The sequence below is a fragment of the Haliotis rubra genome, unplaced genomic scaffold (assembly GCF_003918875.1).
Source record: "Haliotis rubra isolate DU_JTF1 unplaced genomic scaffold, ASM391887v1 Scf326, whole genome shotgun sequence".
NCBI lineage: Eukaryota > Metazoa > Mollusca > Gastropoda > Lepetellida > Haliotidae > Haliotis > Haliotis rubra.
Window position 1 is genome coordinate 353,559 of NW_025766998.1, and position 14,676 is coordinate 368,234.

At 35.0% G+C, this 14,676-nt stretch overlaps 1 protein-coding gene across 1 annotated transcript in view; it reads left to right on the forward strand.

The window, feature by feature from the left end:
- The window catches only part of LOC124283972 (protein fuzzy homolog), a 144,995-nt gene that overhangs the window by 4,723 nt on the left and 125,596 nt on the right, over nt 1-14,676 (forward strand). Inside the window, exons 2-3 of the mRNA XM_046720024.1 lie at nt 9,500-9,621; nt 10,494-10,647. Coding sequence (XP_046575980.1) covers nt 9,500-9,621; nt 10,494-10,647 — 276 coding nt within the window. The remainder of the gene's footprint in view (nt 1-9,499; nt 9,622-10,493; nt 10,648-14,676) is intronic.

Genomic DNA, 14,676 nt, shown 5'->3' on the forward strand with positions numbered 1-14,676 from the left:
TAAAAAAAACTTTTGTTTTGTACTTAACAGGAAAAAATAAGTACAAAAATCAGGAAACTGGGCCACCCTGTTCAAGGAGATTGTTTTCATTCCTCCATCTTTGATGCCGGCTTGTGTGTGGGAGATGCTTGTAGATTTTCATGGGAAGAATAAGCTGACTACGTATGGTTTTTAAATGGTTAAATTCCTTGTTGAACCATGCTCAGTTCTACATACACAATGACACAAAACTGTTGATGCACAAAACTGAAGCACTTAGTACTAGATTGTTAAAGGGACACTCTCTGTTAAACTGACAATCCTAATAGGCAAGCCTGTGCTATGAGGAAAATTAGTTCTGTGAAACACCAATAGTAAGCAAAGAAATATATTGTGAAAGAAAATGACCTTTTCAGGTGGAATAAAATAACACAGGTGAGTGAAGTTCAAACAACTTTATTCTGAATAACTATTCAAATTTGTTTGGAAATTATCTCAATCTGAAACATTATGAAAGTGTTGACATAGATACAGGATACAAATTCAGTCTATTTTACTAAAGATTATCACGTGAAAACAACTGGTAGATCTTAAATATGACAGCTTTTGTTGTTTTATTTGTATCTAATTTATTTAAATTCTATTTGGCTCTTTGAGATTTGCTAAGAAAAGTCTAAAATTAAGCCCCCAAACCAAATTAATGTTGTGATGATCATATACTGATTGAAATAAATAGGGAACAGCTAGAATGGAGATTATTTACAAAGAAATAAACATGCTGGATACTAACACATTACATTTGCACGTACCGTATTTCCTCTAATAAGCGTTGGGTCTCTAATAAGTGCCGGGTATGTTTTTAATAAATGAATTCTCCCTTGATCCAAAAATAGATTTATTAAGGAATGGTCCCTTTAGTCATGGCTTCCTGTCCTTCACATGTCATGGGTTGATGGATGTTATGTAATAAGCGCTGGGACTCCAATAAGCGCCCGGCCTCTAATAAGCGCCAGGTCTGGAAGTCCATTGAAACAAAGCGCCTGGGTGCATCTTAGAGGAAATACAGTACACTACTCCACTTTTGACATTGAAAGAATTCATCTCTCCCTGATACACAAAACATGTCATGATATGTCAAGTGCATATTGAAATAAAATGACTTGTCTGATTATCCCTATGTAACATTGAGTTCTATATATTGTTGCCAAGAAGTACTTTATTTTAAAACAACCATAAACATACAATATTTCATGTTCCTCAATTTATTTCCATCAGTATAGTCAGGTTATGAAAAAGTTTGTAATATTGCAAAAGTTTGCTAATGTTGCATGATGTTAGATTTGAATCTTTTAGTACAAAGTTTATTGCTACCGTGTTGTCATTATGTGACATTACCCAGGAATATGTCCCGTTTTTCATAAACGTATCCCTTTTTTCCACTGCAACTTGTAATGTTGATGTCATGGGAAAACTTATTACTGCTGTTTGAAAATGTTTCACAACGTAAGTCAGGTTACACATCATCAACTAGGCACAGATAAGGTTAGTGTTTCTGTACATTAAAGAAATATATTATTCCCAGTTTCTTTATGAAATCATTTATACCCCAATTTAAATTCCTTCATCCACATCAACTCAACTTGCAGATAAGTTTTATTTTCTCAAGAAGTATTTTTGTTACATTTCATTGTTTTAAGTTTTCTTTGTTGAACATAAAGACAATGATATTCTCAAATTATTGAATAATATGTACATATATAAATATTTTGGTGGAATGCATTTCGTGTTTGATTATATCAAAGTCTTTCAATATGAATGTAATACAGTTCACTTTACATTTTATTGATTATGAATATAGTTGTGTCTGATTTTACAGTCACTTTGAAATGTCATTTTGACAGAGTAGGTATTGTTATATTAATAAGAACATTTCTATTCTCTCAGCATGTTTGTAATGTTGAAGACTCGAATTTAAAATGAATGAAATTTTGATGCTCTTTTCAGTATGAAATATATTTGTTTTAAACATGATTTAACCGCAAAGCTCATTTAGGAAAATAGTTTTGTTAATATATTTCTGAAAATTTTAGTTTTAACAGGGTTAAAGGTAAACAAAACCCAGCTCTGAGGACCTGGTACAAAGTCCTGTGGGGTAATCTCAATTTCCCATTGTTTTAACATAACAAGGGCATTATGTCTTTACCTAAGATATTAAAGTTTTGAGTGTATTTCAAACCTTGCTGAAATAGATCATATTTCTCTGTGATTTGTAGCACCCACTTTGTGGTTGGATTTAGTGCTATATACATTACGTTATTATTATCATTTCTAAATTTATAGTGTTTTTGTGAATAGTTACATTATTCAGATATTATTAACGTACATTGAACCACACCAAATGATTTTCTCGTACAAGTAATGGACAATAAAGTGTATAGCTCTTTCACAGCATTCTTCATTCTCTAACAAAATCTTTAACAAGAGAAACCAAATGTTTTTCCAAGGTTTGAAATGATTCTCTCCGTGTAGCAGTTAGAAAACAGAAGCATAAGCATTCCTACAAACACCAAAATACCAACTACAGACAACAATCTGGTTGACCAACTTCTCTGTGTTGCGAGTTTAAGTGAGCTGCGTGTTAGTTTTCATGATTATCTTTAAAATCTTATTTACCAATGCTCAAGATTTAACACATTTAAATCCGAATCTGTCAGTAGGGCAGGTTGTACATTGAAACTGTTTTCACAGCTGGGTTCCGACTACAGATTGAGCCACGACACTATATGCTTAGGATCTAGGTAACATTGACGTGATCGTAAAATCTTGCTGCCGGATATCGATGCCGTTTCATGTAATCCATGTACAATTACCACTTAGCCAACATACTGGCACTGTAGCAGGGCACACAATTGTCTTTTGTGCTTGTAGATGGTAGAATAATCAAACCCGTTTCTAGATGATAGAACTCTGTCCGTGAAGATTCTTTTGTTGATGTTGAGGTGTTGCGAATGACAGAGTAATTGGTTTTAGAGGTTTACAGTAAGTATGGGTTTATAATGTACAGTCTTTGTCACACCGGGTTACAGCTGTGAAATCAATAAGCTAATACCGCCGACCATAGCAACGTCATCAACGTTGGTGGGTGTGATGATGTTTATGATGTAGATGACGGTGATGCATAAACAAAACGAGTTGGATCTGATTTCATAACCTATCCCATGTTTTTGTGCTGTTTTTAACAGCTTTCCCGACATCTCTGTAAAATATATGGCAAATGAGACTCGTGCAAGACTTAAGGTGAAGTTTGACTGCAACGTTGTCGCCACTTATTGTAATCTACAAGATCGTAGGGATACAGTTTAATGGCAGTATCTGGAGGGCTATTATTTCAGATATCTCATAGGCTTTCCATAACTTCCTATAGTATCAAAGTCTTACTGCAATGTTCAAATCGGTTTCTTCGCTGTATCAATTTCTTGCGAGGTCTGAAAAATGTGTTTTCCTGTTTAAGTACCAATGGTTCTGGCTGAATAATAATTAGTGTAGGAAGTATAATACTATATAAATATATCGCAAGTGATTCCATGGAATTCAGCAACTCGCCAAGCAACCTGTTTTGTGATTTTGTTAATCCACTTTAGTAAACAGGCCACATCTACAAGCAGACTTCTCTTTCTGATTGGCTGATAACTACATGTGCATAACTACAGCATTATTTTGTTGAAAGACATCACAAATTTCACATCAGTTTCTTGTATATTTTTTGTGTTCATGCCCAGATAGCATTCAGACGTTGGCCCAACATTGGCAATGGTTTTGCCAACATTGCCAACATTGGGCCAACATCCAAATGCTATCTGGGTGGTTAAATCTGCAGCATGTGAAATTATTGTTATTGACATATACTCATGGAAGCAAAAGAGGGAACACATGAAAATACAAGTGTTCCGTTATTCTCTCCCAGGTTTCGTCACAAGGTATGTATTGCACTGTGGGTGAAATTCTGGAAATAAATAAAGGAACTCTTGTACTTTCATGTGTTCCCTTATTTATTTCCATGAGTGTGTGTGTGTGTGTGTGTGTGTGTGTGTGTGTGTGTGTGTGTGTGTGTGTGTGTGTGTGTGTGTGTAGTCTGTTTGCAGTGAAAACGTACCGATTAATTTAATTTTAAACATTAAAGTAAATCAAATAAAGTGAAATTAAGCTTGCGAATCCTCATGATTTTATCTTGCCAATTGACCATTTAAATCTCAGACTTTTAGTCAGCTTAGGATAAAAGTTGTTTAACAAGCGATCATAGTTTCAAATCGCTATTATTGGTTTGTATTACAAGGGGGTTACGCAGTAGTTGGAACAGTGAAACAAATGCACGTGCGGTACGAGATGAGCGTTAACTTACACCAACCCTACTTGTTCTCGGTGTTTCATTTAATGCAAACCAATACTAGCGATTTGAATCTATGATCGTTTATTAAACAACATTTATCCTAAGTTGAAAAAAAATGTCTGAGATCTAAATTTAATTTAATGCAAACCAATACTAGCGATTTGAATCTATGATCGTTTATTAAACAACATTTATCCTAAGTTGAAAAAAAATATCTGAGATCTAAATTTTCAATTGGCAAGGTAAACTTATGAGGATTCGCAATCTTAATTTCACTTTATTTGATTTACATTTTTGTTTAAAGTGAAATTCTTCGGTACATTTTCAGTGCAAACAGACTATAAGAATTAACATATAAGTATTTACATAGAGGACATTATAAGCGTAAAAAAAACCTGAGCACCCTTTGTAGATTTACTCATGTAGGACATTATAAATGGGAAAACCAGATCCCCTTTGTAGATTTACTCATGTAGGACATTATAAATGGGAAAACCAGATCCCCTTTGTAGATTTACTCATGTAGGACATTATAAATGGGAAAACCAGATCCCCTTTGTAGATTTACTCATGTAGGACATTATAAATGGGAAAACCAGATCCCCTTTGTAGATTTACTCATGTAGGACATTATAAATGGGAAGACCAGAGCCCCTTTGTAGATTTACTCATGTAGGACATTATATAACGGGAAAACCAGAGCACCCTTTGTAGATTTACTCATATAGGACATTATAAACGGGAAAACCAGAGCACCCTTTGTAGATTTACTCATATAGGACATTATAAACGGGAAAACCAGAGCACCCTTTGTAGATTTACTCATGTAGGACATTATAAATGGGAAAACCAGATCCCCTTTGTAGATTTACTCCTATAGGACATTATAAATGGGAAAACCAGATAGATTTACTCAGGACATTATAAAATGGAAAACCAGATCCCCTTTGTAGATTTACTCATGTAGGACATTATAAATGGGAAAACCAGAGCACCCTTTGTAGATTTACTCATATAGGACATTATAAATGGGAAAACCAGAGCACCCTTTGTAGATTTACTCATATAGGACATTATAAACGGGAAAACCAGATCCCCTTTGTAGATTTACTCATATAGGACATTATAAACGGGAAAACCAGAGCACCCTTTGTAGATTTACTCATATAGGACATTATAAATGGGAAAACCAGAGCACCCTTTGTAGATTTACTCATGTAGGACATTATAAATGGGAAAACCAGAATAGATTTACTCATATAGGGAAAACCAGAGCACCCTTTGTAGATTTACTCATATAGGACATTATAAACGGGAAAACCAGAGCACCCTTTGTAGATTTACTCATATAGGACATTATAAATGGGAAAACCAGAGCACCCTTTGTAGATTTACTCATATAGGACATTATAAATGGGAAAACCAGAGCACCCTTTGTAGATTTACTCAGTATTAACACAGTATTTGTGTTTACAACACAAACAGTTTGAAGTCTATATTTATATCAATGTCTAAACATTAACAATTTATAAAATCAGTGGTTAGAATGTCTGCCTTTAACAAGGTACTTGCTCCTCTCAGGTGGACATTCTTAAATAAGCTGAAGCTAAACTCCTCATAAATGGGGGTCTGTAAAATGCTTTTTTCAAATTACTTTATTCTGGTTTCAGTTTGAACCATACAACTTAGTAGGACCCATAAAACTGTGACAGGTGTTCACTGAAGTGTCTTTTCCAACACAGCAGTGACTGCATGACAGCATTGGTCAAATCCAACTAGTCTTAACTCATTTTGAAATAATGACTCATCTCAGATAACTAGATTTGGGGAGACAAAATAGACTGTGAATTTTCACTAGTCTCAGACCAACAGGGAAGGGGACTTGTCTACATGTGGATCTCATCATGATAAGATTTATTATTTTTACTTCTTAAGGCCAGACCAATTTTATTTCTTGTTTTACGGATTATTGTCCTCAGAAAACCTAAAGGCAGGAGGGAAAAAAAATAAAAATAAAATAAATAAATACTAAAAGTATTTTACTTTTGGCAATTTATGAAGTGTATATGGGTTAAAACACAATCTGAAAAAAACTTTTCTTGTAAATTTACAGTTTTGATCACTAAAACATTAGGATTTTCTTTTTGAGCGGGGAAAATTCACGTTTGTTTTCTTATTCTTTAAAAAATATGACCGGCGGATCTGTAAAACAAGAAATAAAATTGGTCTGTCCTAAGTATGTTTTGTAGCAAAAGCCAACAAGCTGAAGATGTTTTACCATAAACTACCCAATATACATATGTCTTTAGCTCAGTGATCTTGATTTAATATCTACAATAGTTCTTGGTAACCTGAATTATGTCTCTATGTCAATGTATTGGACATTTTCATGGAGTAGTAAACCCTTACTAATGTGAGTTGATGTGTCAATCAGTGTTCATGTCAAATTTAAAGACTATCTGTGTCCATAATATACCTACCAGGTACCTCTTATGTGAGTGAGTGAGTGAGTTTAGCTTTATGCCACCGTTTGCAATATAACAGCGATATCATGGCAGAGGACACCAGAAATGGCCTTTAATATGAATCTTACTAACATTATTAACATGCATGAAGGTAGCTCAAGGAAGTCATTACCTTGCTTGTGTTTTCTGAAGTTGTCTAAATCTGTTTGTATCTATGCCAAGCACTACACTAAGTATTACGTCCGTCTTTAACAGTGACTTGGAAATAATAAAATTGATTGAATGAAAAAACACATGTACTCCTCCAAGTGGACTAGATGGATCTATGAGAAACTGCATCATCAAACATAGATTCTTAACATGATCAGTTTGTGTTTCATTCTGTAACTTTCCTATAAAAAGCAAATTTTGTTTACATTTTATTTTCTACAATAAAACACTGAAAATGTGTTTGATAAAAAAAAAAGTTTTCCCAAACAAGCTATGACCAAGGTTTTTTATGTTTTGAAGCATGAAGAAAACCATGGCATACTGAGGAAACTGCATCAATCGTGTGTATGTGATCAGCTGTTTGTGACGCACCCACTGTCTTAATTCACCGTGAATAGTGACACATACATGAATACAAATTGATGAGTATGTGATTAGTTTGTAAGAATATATTGTGGGAGAATAGCATGATGCATCTCTAATGACAATTGTTACAACTGATGGACAGTGTCATTTGTTGCCATGGTAACGGTGTTTGTTGCACTGACATGCACAAGGTACGGAGGAAACATCATGAGAGCTTGTATACCTTGCAGGGGTGGGCTGCATAGGGCGTGATGGATTCAGTATTGTCACATCCCTTTCATCACTATGTCACATATTCATCACATCTCAAGTTTTGTCCCAGCTCCCTAACATAGATTCTGTTCTAGATATAAAACGTAAACTCAATAACACATGGTCTTGATTATCTACCAAAATAGATTCCATTAGGAATAATGGGGAAGTGAGTTTAGTTTTACGCCACACTCAATATTCCTATATAGTGGCAGTCTGTAATTAGTAGAGTCTGGACCAGACAATCCAGTGATCAACAGCATGAGCATCAATCTATGCAATTGGGTTACGATGACATGTGTCAGCCAAGTCAGCGAGCCTGACCTTCCGATCTTGTTAGTCGCCTCTTACGACAAGCATGGGATACCGAAAGATCAATTCTAACCCAGATCTTCACAGGTTTAGGAATAATGGCAAAATAGTGATTGACATTATGTGAAGGAACCATTGAGACACCAGGTGTTCACCCCAAATATAAGCATGTCCAGTAGCATATACAGTATTTGTTTCAGCATCACTACTGCCCTATAACAGCTACATGTTGACAACTAAACCTGTACCAATGCCATTCAAAGACCTCATGAAACATACGGTCTGGAATCAAGCTTAATATGTTTAATACGGAAATTTAGATAGGCATAGATAACAATGTATTATATGTTTTGACAATAACTTGATTCTGTGTCAACTATCAACTAATTTGAACTGTAGATTTATTGAAAGGGTTTGTTTTGTGCCATCTGAGATTTATCTAGACCTGTCCGAAGGCCTATATTCGGGCCAAAGTCGGCAGCAGATGTCAGTAGAAATTACCAACTTGGAATTGAGAATATCACATTAATACAGCCATTATGGATGAAATGGCTTTATAGTGGATACTTGTATTTCTCTGATAACACAGCTAATAAAGGGGAAGAGGCTTAAATGCTTAGTTTCAGATTATTGCATTCAATGCAGTTTTGGAATTAGATATTAAACAACCCCTGAATCCAGCGAAATAAGAATCCCAGTGTTGAACAAACATTCACACTTGGCCTGTCAAGGACACTTGTTTTGGAATCCAAGATACATCTGTGGTCGTATCGATTTATTTCAAATTTTAATTTTAATTTGTTTTTGGTGTTTCGTGACTGAAATGGGTTGGCCTCTGTGTTGATGAGAGAATATTGGATGGGTTACCAGCAGTGATGTGGTGCTTGTCTTACTGTGTCAGTGAGTGAGTGAGGGAGATTTCCAGTCACATGTTCAGTAATCAGCCATATGGTGACTTCACCAAGTGAATTATATTATGTAAAGAAACATGTCATTGAATAATGTTTTTCTTATAGTTTTAAAACGAGTTCAAGAACATCATCCAAGACTTATACAGATGACACAATATTAAACAGGCCATGGTTTGAGGACAACCAAAGTTTGGTAACTGTTCTACAGATCATGGGGACTTTCATTTCTCAGAATACTTGCATGGTACCCCACATGATATACAGTACACTTAGTGTACTATTAGATCATCACTCCACTCCTATTTGACGTGATCTACTTGTCCTGGGTTCGAATCCAAAATTCATGTCATTTCTGCTCAGAAAATTACCTGTGTTTCAGGGTTTCATCAATTTTTTTATCAACATGCTCAACATCTCCCATGATGAAGTGAAGTCCAGTCTGGCATTAAATTCAAGTCACCGACACTCTTGCAAAATTTCCACTCAATGTTATTTTGACATTGTTGAAAAGGATGTTTTTGTCAAGATGAATTTCAGACAGGTCTAATGCCAAAATGTTTCCTTTGGTCATTGAATGAAATTTGTCTGATTTTGAGCCATTGTTTTGTGTTGTCCAGCTCCCGTTCCCTGTGATTGGGTCTCTCAATGCCGTGCACATGTTTGCCGAGAACCACAAGGTTGACCTCCAGACGACCACCACACATGGCTCTAAGATCGCCTGGAAAGTCTATCAAGACAGGTACTCCTCTACTCAACAAGGTCTTGTCAGGCTTCTGTGTGTAAAACTGCCATCATTTACAAACATTATGTTGACGTTACTGTATAACACAGGGTTTTGGGAAAAGTATGTCTCCACACCTCATGCACGAATTCATTAGTTGACTGAAATGTTGATGAGATGGTTAAACTGATTTTGTGTCATTGAACATCTTCTGTATGGATGACTGCAAGTATATGGTGCCAGACTCGATTCAGGACAGACCATCATGTTCATCTGAGAAACATTGCTGACTGGCCAAAAAAATCTTATATTCACATTATTTTTTAAGGTTTACAAAAAATTTAACCTCAGTAATTCAGAAGTATTTGTTCCTGCTGCCAGTATTTTATATCTGTTAAAGTGATATAGATACATAAACCCACATGACAAAAGCTCATGTGGCCATGGAAACCATATTGAAATGCCATTTTGGCTGATTTCTTCATGATTTTCTTAATTTACCAGTGTCTAATGTAACACTCACATGTTTATCCAATGTGAGGATTTGTGTTGTGTTTGCAATTCATTTTTGTATCTTTTGTGACCTGAATTATCGTAGATAAAAATTTGGCATGTGATTTATCCAATGTAAATATCCAAAATTTCGAATTTCATTTTATTGGGTATATCAGATAAGGTGCAAAGATGAAGCAGCACCATAGTTGATAAGATCACCAAAACCGTCAGCGAATAGTTTGATCCTGCAGGTATTGTAACCGAATATCCCAAACCATCCTTAATGTTTCATCATGAAACAGTTTGATAAATTACATAGAAAAAATAGTTTGTGAATTGTTATTTACAGTTCCATTTTTTCTGTTACGTAATACGACATTGTAATCTTTTATCAGCATAACCCTGATCGTGGCAACTGGTGATGACTGCGCGGCAGATTGCCACCTTGCCCATCTCCTTGACAACATATACAACGCCATGGTGCTTATGTATGGCTCCGAGGAGGTTGGCAACATCAAGAACGTTGAGCGCTTCAAGAAAGAAATCAAGGTTGGTGAAACACAACTCATTGATTTTGTATCAATATTCATCAGCTGATAACCAGATTAAATAGTTTCCTTGGCGTGTTACATAAACCTAGCTCACGTGTCCTTCCAACCCAACTGTGTAATAATGATAATAATAATAATAGTACATATACATGTATATAATGCCAGACAGGCCAGAGGGCATGCTCGGATACTATGACATTATTACCCGTCAATAGAGCAGTGTGCATTCTCTTTATATTCTGAACTCCCTGGGGAGTACTCTGATGGGGGTTAGAGACCTGACACCACATGTGACAAACAATTGTTTCAGCTTTGTTGAAACTTTTAGTGGAGATTTGTGTATATAATGCCCTACTTTTGAGAATAATTCTTAGATATGAATGCTTTTCTGGTTATCAGGTACTAACCCATGGCTTGGTGTTTCTTTACGATATCACAAATCACAACTCAAATAATTTTGATCACCCTGGATGAAAGCACTGCACAAGAAGAGTTTGGTTATGCTTGTATAGTAGAACTTTGTCTTCAGCCTGGCTGATCAAGTGTTTTTTCATACTCGAGAACCAGGATTGTTCAACACACTATGTCATGTTTAATGTGGATGTCATTTACCTGGTGCTTGTTTAATATTGGGGATGATGGGTAGCCTAGTAGTTAAAGCGTTTGCTCATTATGCCAAAGACCTGTGTTCGATTCCCTACATGGGTACAATGTGTGAAGCCCATTTCAGGTGTTCTCCACTGTGATATTGCTGGAATGGTGCTAAAAGCGGTGTAAAGCTAAACTCATTCACTGTTTAATATTGCTCTGGCTCAAGTGTTACAAGAACAGCAACCTGGATGTAGAAGATTCATTTCATACACTTTCCTGATCTATAAACTAGCAGAATTATTTTTCAGGCAAGTTTGTACAACTTCTAAAATCCTATATAACATATAGTCAGTCCCTAACAAACCATGATGTAACAAAAATACAGAAGTAAGCCCACATTTGGAATTGTTAATTAAGACAATATCTACAATTATTTCACATAGATTGAAACGCTGTTGCCATTAGCTGGTGTTTCCAGTGAGTTGGTTGTCTATAATGCACTGCACTACAGCGTTTACTTGCAATACAGGCAACACAACCACTAACTGAATTAAGAAAGATTTCCTTTGTGCTAAATTGATACAATGAGTTGCCCTAATTTTCCATTTCAGTTGTTGCCTGTTGTTGCGTGTCAGTTTTTGTAGTTTTTTTCTTTGGTTTTGATTCGAGGTAAGTGATGTATTATTGCAAAAAAATAAATTGAAAAAATTGAATTGTTGGCTGCTGTCATAGGTATTTTTTGGTGAACCACAAGGTGAATTACTCCTTGTCATCTTTGCCTGTAACTAGTATTGGTTTGTTTTTTTCCAGAGATGATTTATTTCTTAAAGAACAGTTCAAAATGTGATATAGTACTTATCAAAAGGACAGTTTGTGGATGCCATTAGTTTGTACAAGACTTTATCTCTAATTGGTAATTGATCATAATGACACATCATTTATGACATCAGAAACACAGAAATAAAATGTATTTTTTTATCAAATTTACAAAATTTGTATTATCATTATTAAATTCAGCTTTGTTATCTGAAATATCCAAACATCAAGCTGATTGCCGTAATTTGGACACACAAGATCCGCTGTTGTGTTTTCACAGTAGATAAAAGGTAGGAATAACAGAATAGCGCAATCATTCCCTATTTTTCAATAATGCTTAATGATTCGAACAGGTTCATACAGAGACGCTGTAGTGTTACAATAGTCCTGTCTAGAATTTACCGACGTCGTATCCGGTACATTTCAGAAAACCCGCTCAGACTCTGTGGCAGTAGCCAGTTCAAAAGTTGTCAATATCAAAATTACTGAAATGAACATTATGATGTAATTTTCAGTAAGTGGGCCCCATGTGGTGAGAGGACTGCAACAAATAAATTCTTGGGTTGCAATTAAGGTTTGAATTAACAAATAAAACATTTATGTGTTCTGCTACACTGGCCAGAATGCTCCATGTAAGAGCGCATGATCCAGCTAATACTGTACTCTCTTATTGTTTTCCAAGCGAGTATGCATTTCTCATGAATTAGAAATGAATTGGATTTATTCAAGTATAACGTTGCACCATAAAGTGTTTATATTTTGTTACATCTTTTAGAGTTTGATCATGCGAGCAGTGTTAACGCGTCTTCATAGTTTCTTGAATGCAAATAAAAAATCCAAACTTGTCATCCAAGGATGTAGTGATGAAATAAAACACTGTAACACAAAACAGCTTACCTGAGTTCACCTCAATTACTTTGTTCCCTTTGTGACTGTAAACACCAGTTGGCAATCCCCACCTGGGGATAGGGGTTATTTTTACCCAAGCTGATGATAATATTCTACAGTCTTTAGTTAATTAAAAAATTAAATACATTTTTTGTTTCAGCTAATTAGATACAAAATATTGTGGCTTTTTCTGTGTAGTATTGAATGTATGCGCCAGTAAGTTTGGATGAAGTAGAGTAGCATCTCTCTGACGTCCATTAGCCCTGACTTCAGTGCTTTCACAGAGCATTGCTAATAGCCTATGATATGTTTATGATTTGAATTTTAAAAATTTCAAATGCATTCTGTATTTTTATGAAAGTTATTTTTTAATTTACCAAGTCAGAAATATATACATTTATATTTAGATGTTTAGAATTAATAATGTACTTTTTAGTTTTGTCTCTTGTAAAGATTCTGAATTGGTGCTGTTGATGACAACCGACATTTTACAGAGATGCGTACCTCTATGATTTTATCGTAGTCACTACGAATTTAGCCTCAAACTACACCAACACGATTGCACTAGAAATTCTTCGAAATTTGAAGAAAATTCATTAAAATTTGGATATATAGAAATTAAATACATTTTTTTTCGCCAAAAAGAGACGACAAGAAGAAACGTAATGCTGATAATTTGGAAATCTGCTGTTGGAGGTATTTGAAATTAAAGCTTCACTCTAGATTAGTGTCATATTATCTTTCTCAGAATCCATCATGATTTTAAGTATGTAGGTGACTACTAATTTTATGGTCAACTACTAATTTTGATCCTTGAAAGTACTATTTGCAACACTTTGGGGTTGGCATCTCTGCGTTTTAGCTTTGACATCTTTTTACCCCACCGTGTTGGACACTATGGACATCATTACAGGAGTCAGACATAATGTTCATTATAATATTACCGTTTATTGATAAAACACTTCATAACTTTATGCTCAATGGCTAAAATATTGCAATATTACACGCATTTCATGATCATTAACCATGATCGATAATCAGTTTCTTAAACCACTCTAACAAAAACTCCATCATATAGCTACATTAAAAACAGTATTGTTATAATGTTTAATATTTGTTTGATATCAATTTGTGTAGATGAAATCTGTCATATTTAAACATTTCATAGAACAACTGCTTTAGAGAGGTATGTGAATATCTACTTACCTCGGCCAGGCAGAAGCATTGTTTCTTCATGGAAGATTGTCTCCATGAAATAACCCTCTCTTAGATAAACAACATGGTTTTAATGGTAGGCGCTAGCATATTCATGATAAAAGAAATATGTTACCCGCATCACATAAATATTTGACTGTTATTATTAGGTAGAGGGCTGTATCTGCCATTGATTACCCATCAGGCGAAATCTACGCACGCTGATAGAAAGTTGATCGCGTTACCAAATCAATTTCACAGCCAGATTAATAATAGAAATCACAATTTTATTGGTTGGTATATAAATATATGAATCATTATGAACAGAGCGGTTTTATTGATTAGACACTTGACGTCACAACAGATGAATGATATGTATATTGTGGTGTACATTGTCCCCAGCACAAGCGTTTTCTTGATACAGACAATGATAAAGGCTTATGGCTTTATTCTGTCATATTGATTGCTTAATTAGAAATGGTCTATCTGAGTGTGTCATTATTTTCTTAGCGCCATCTACATCTTCTGTATATTGTCC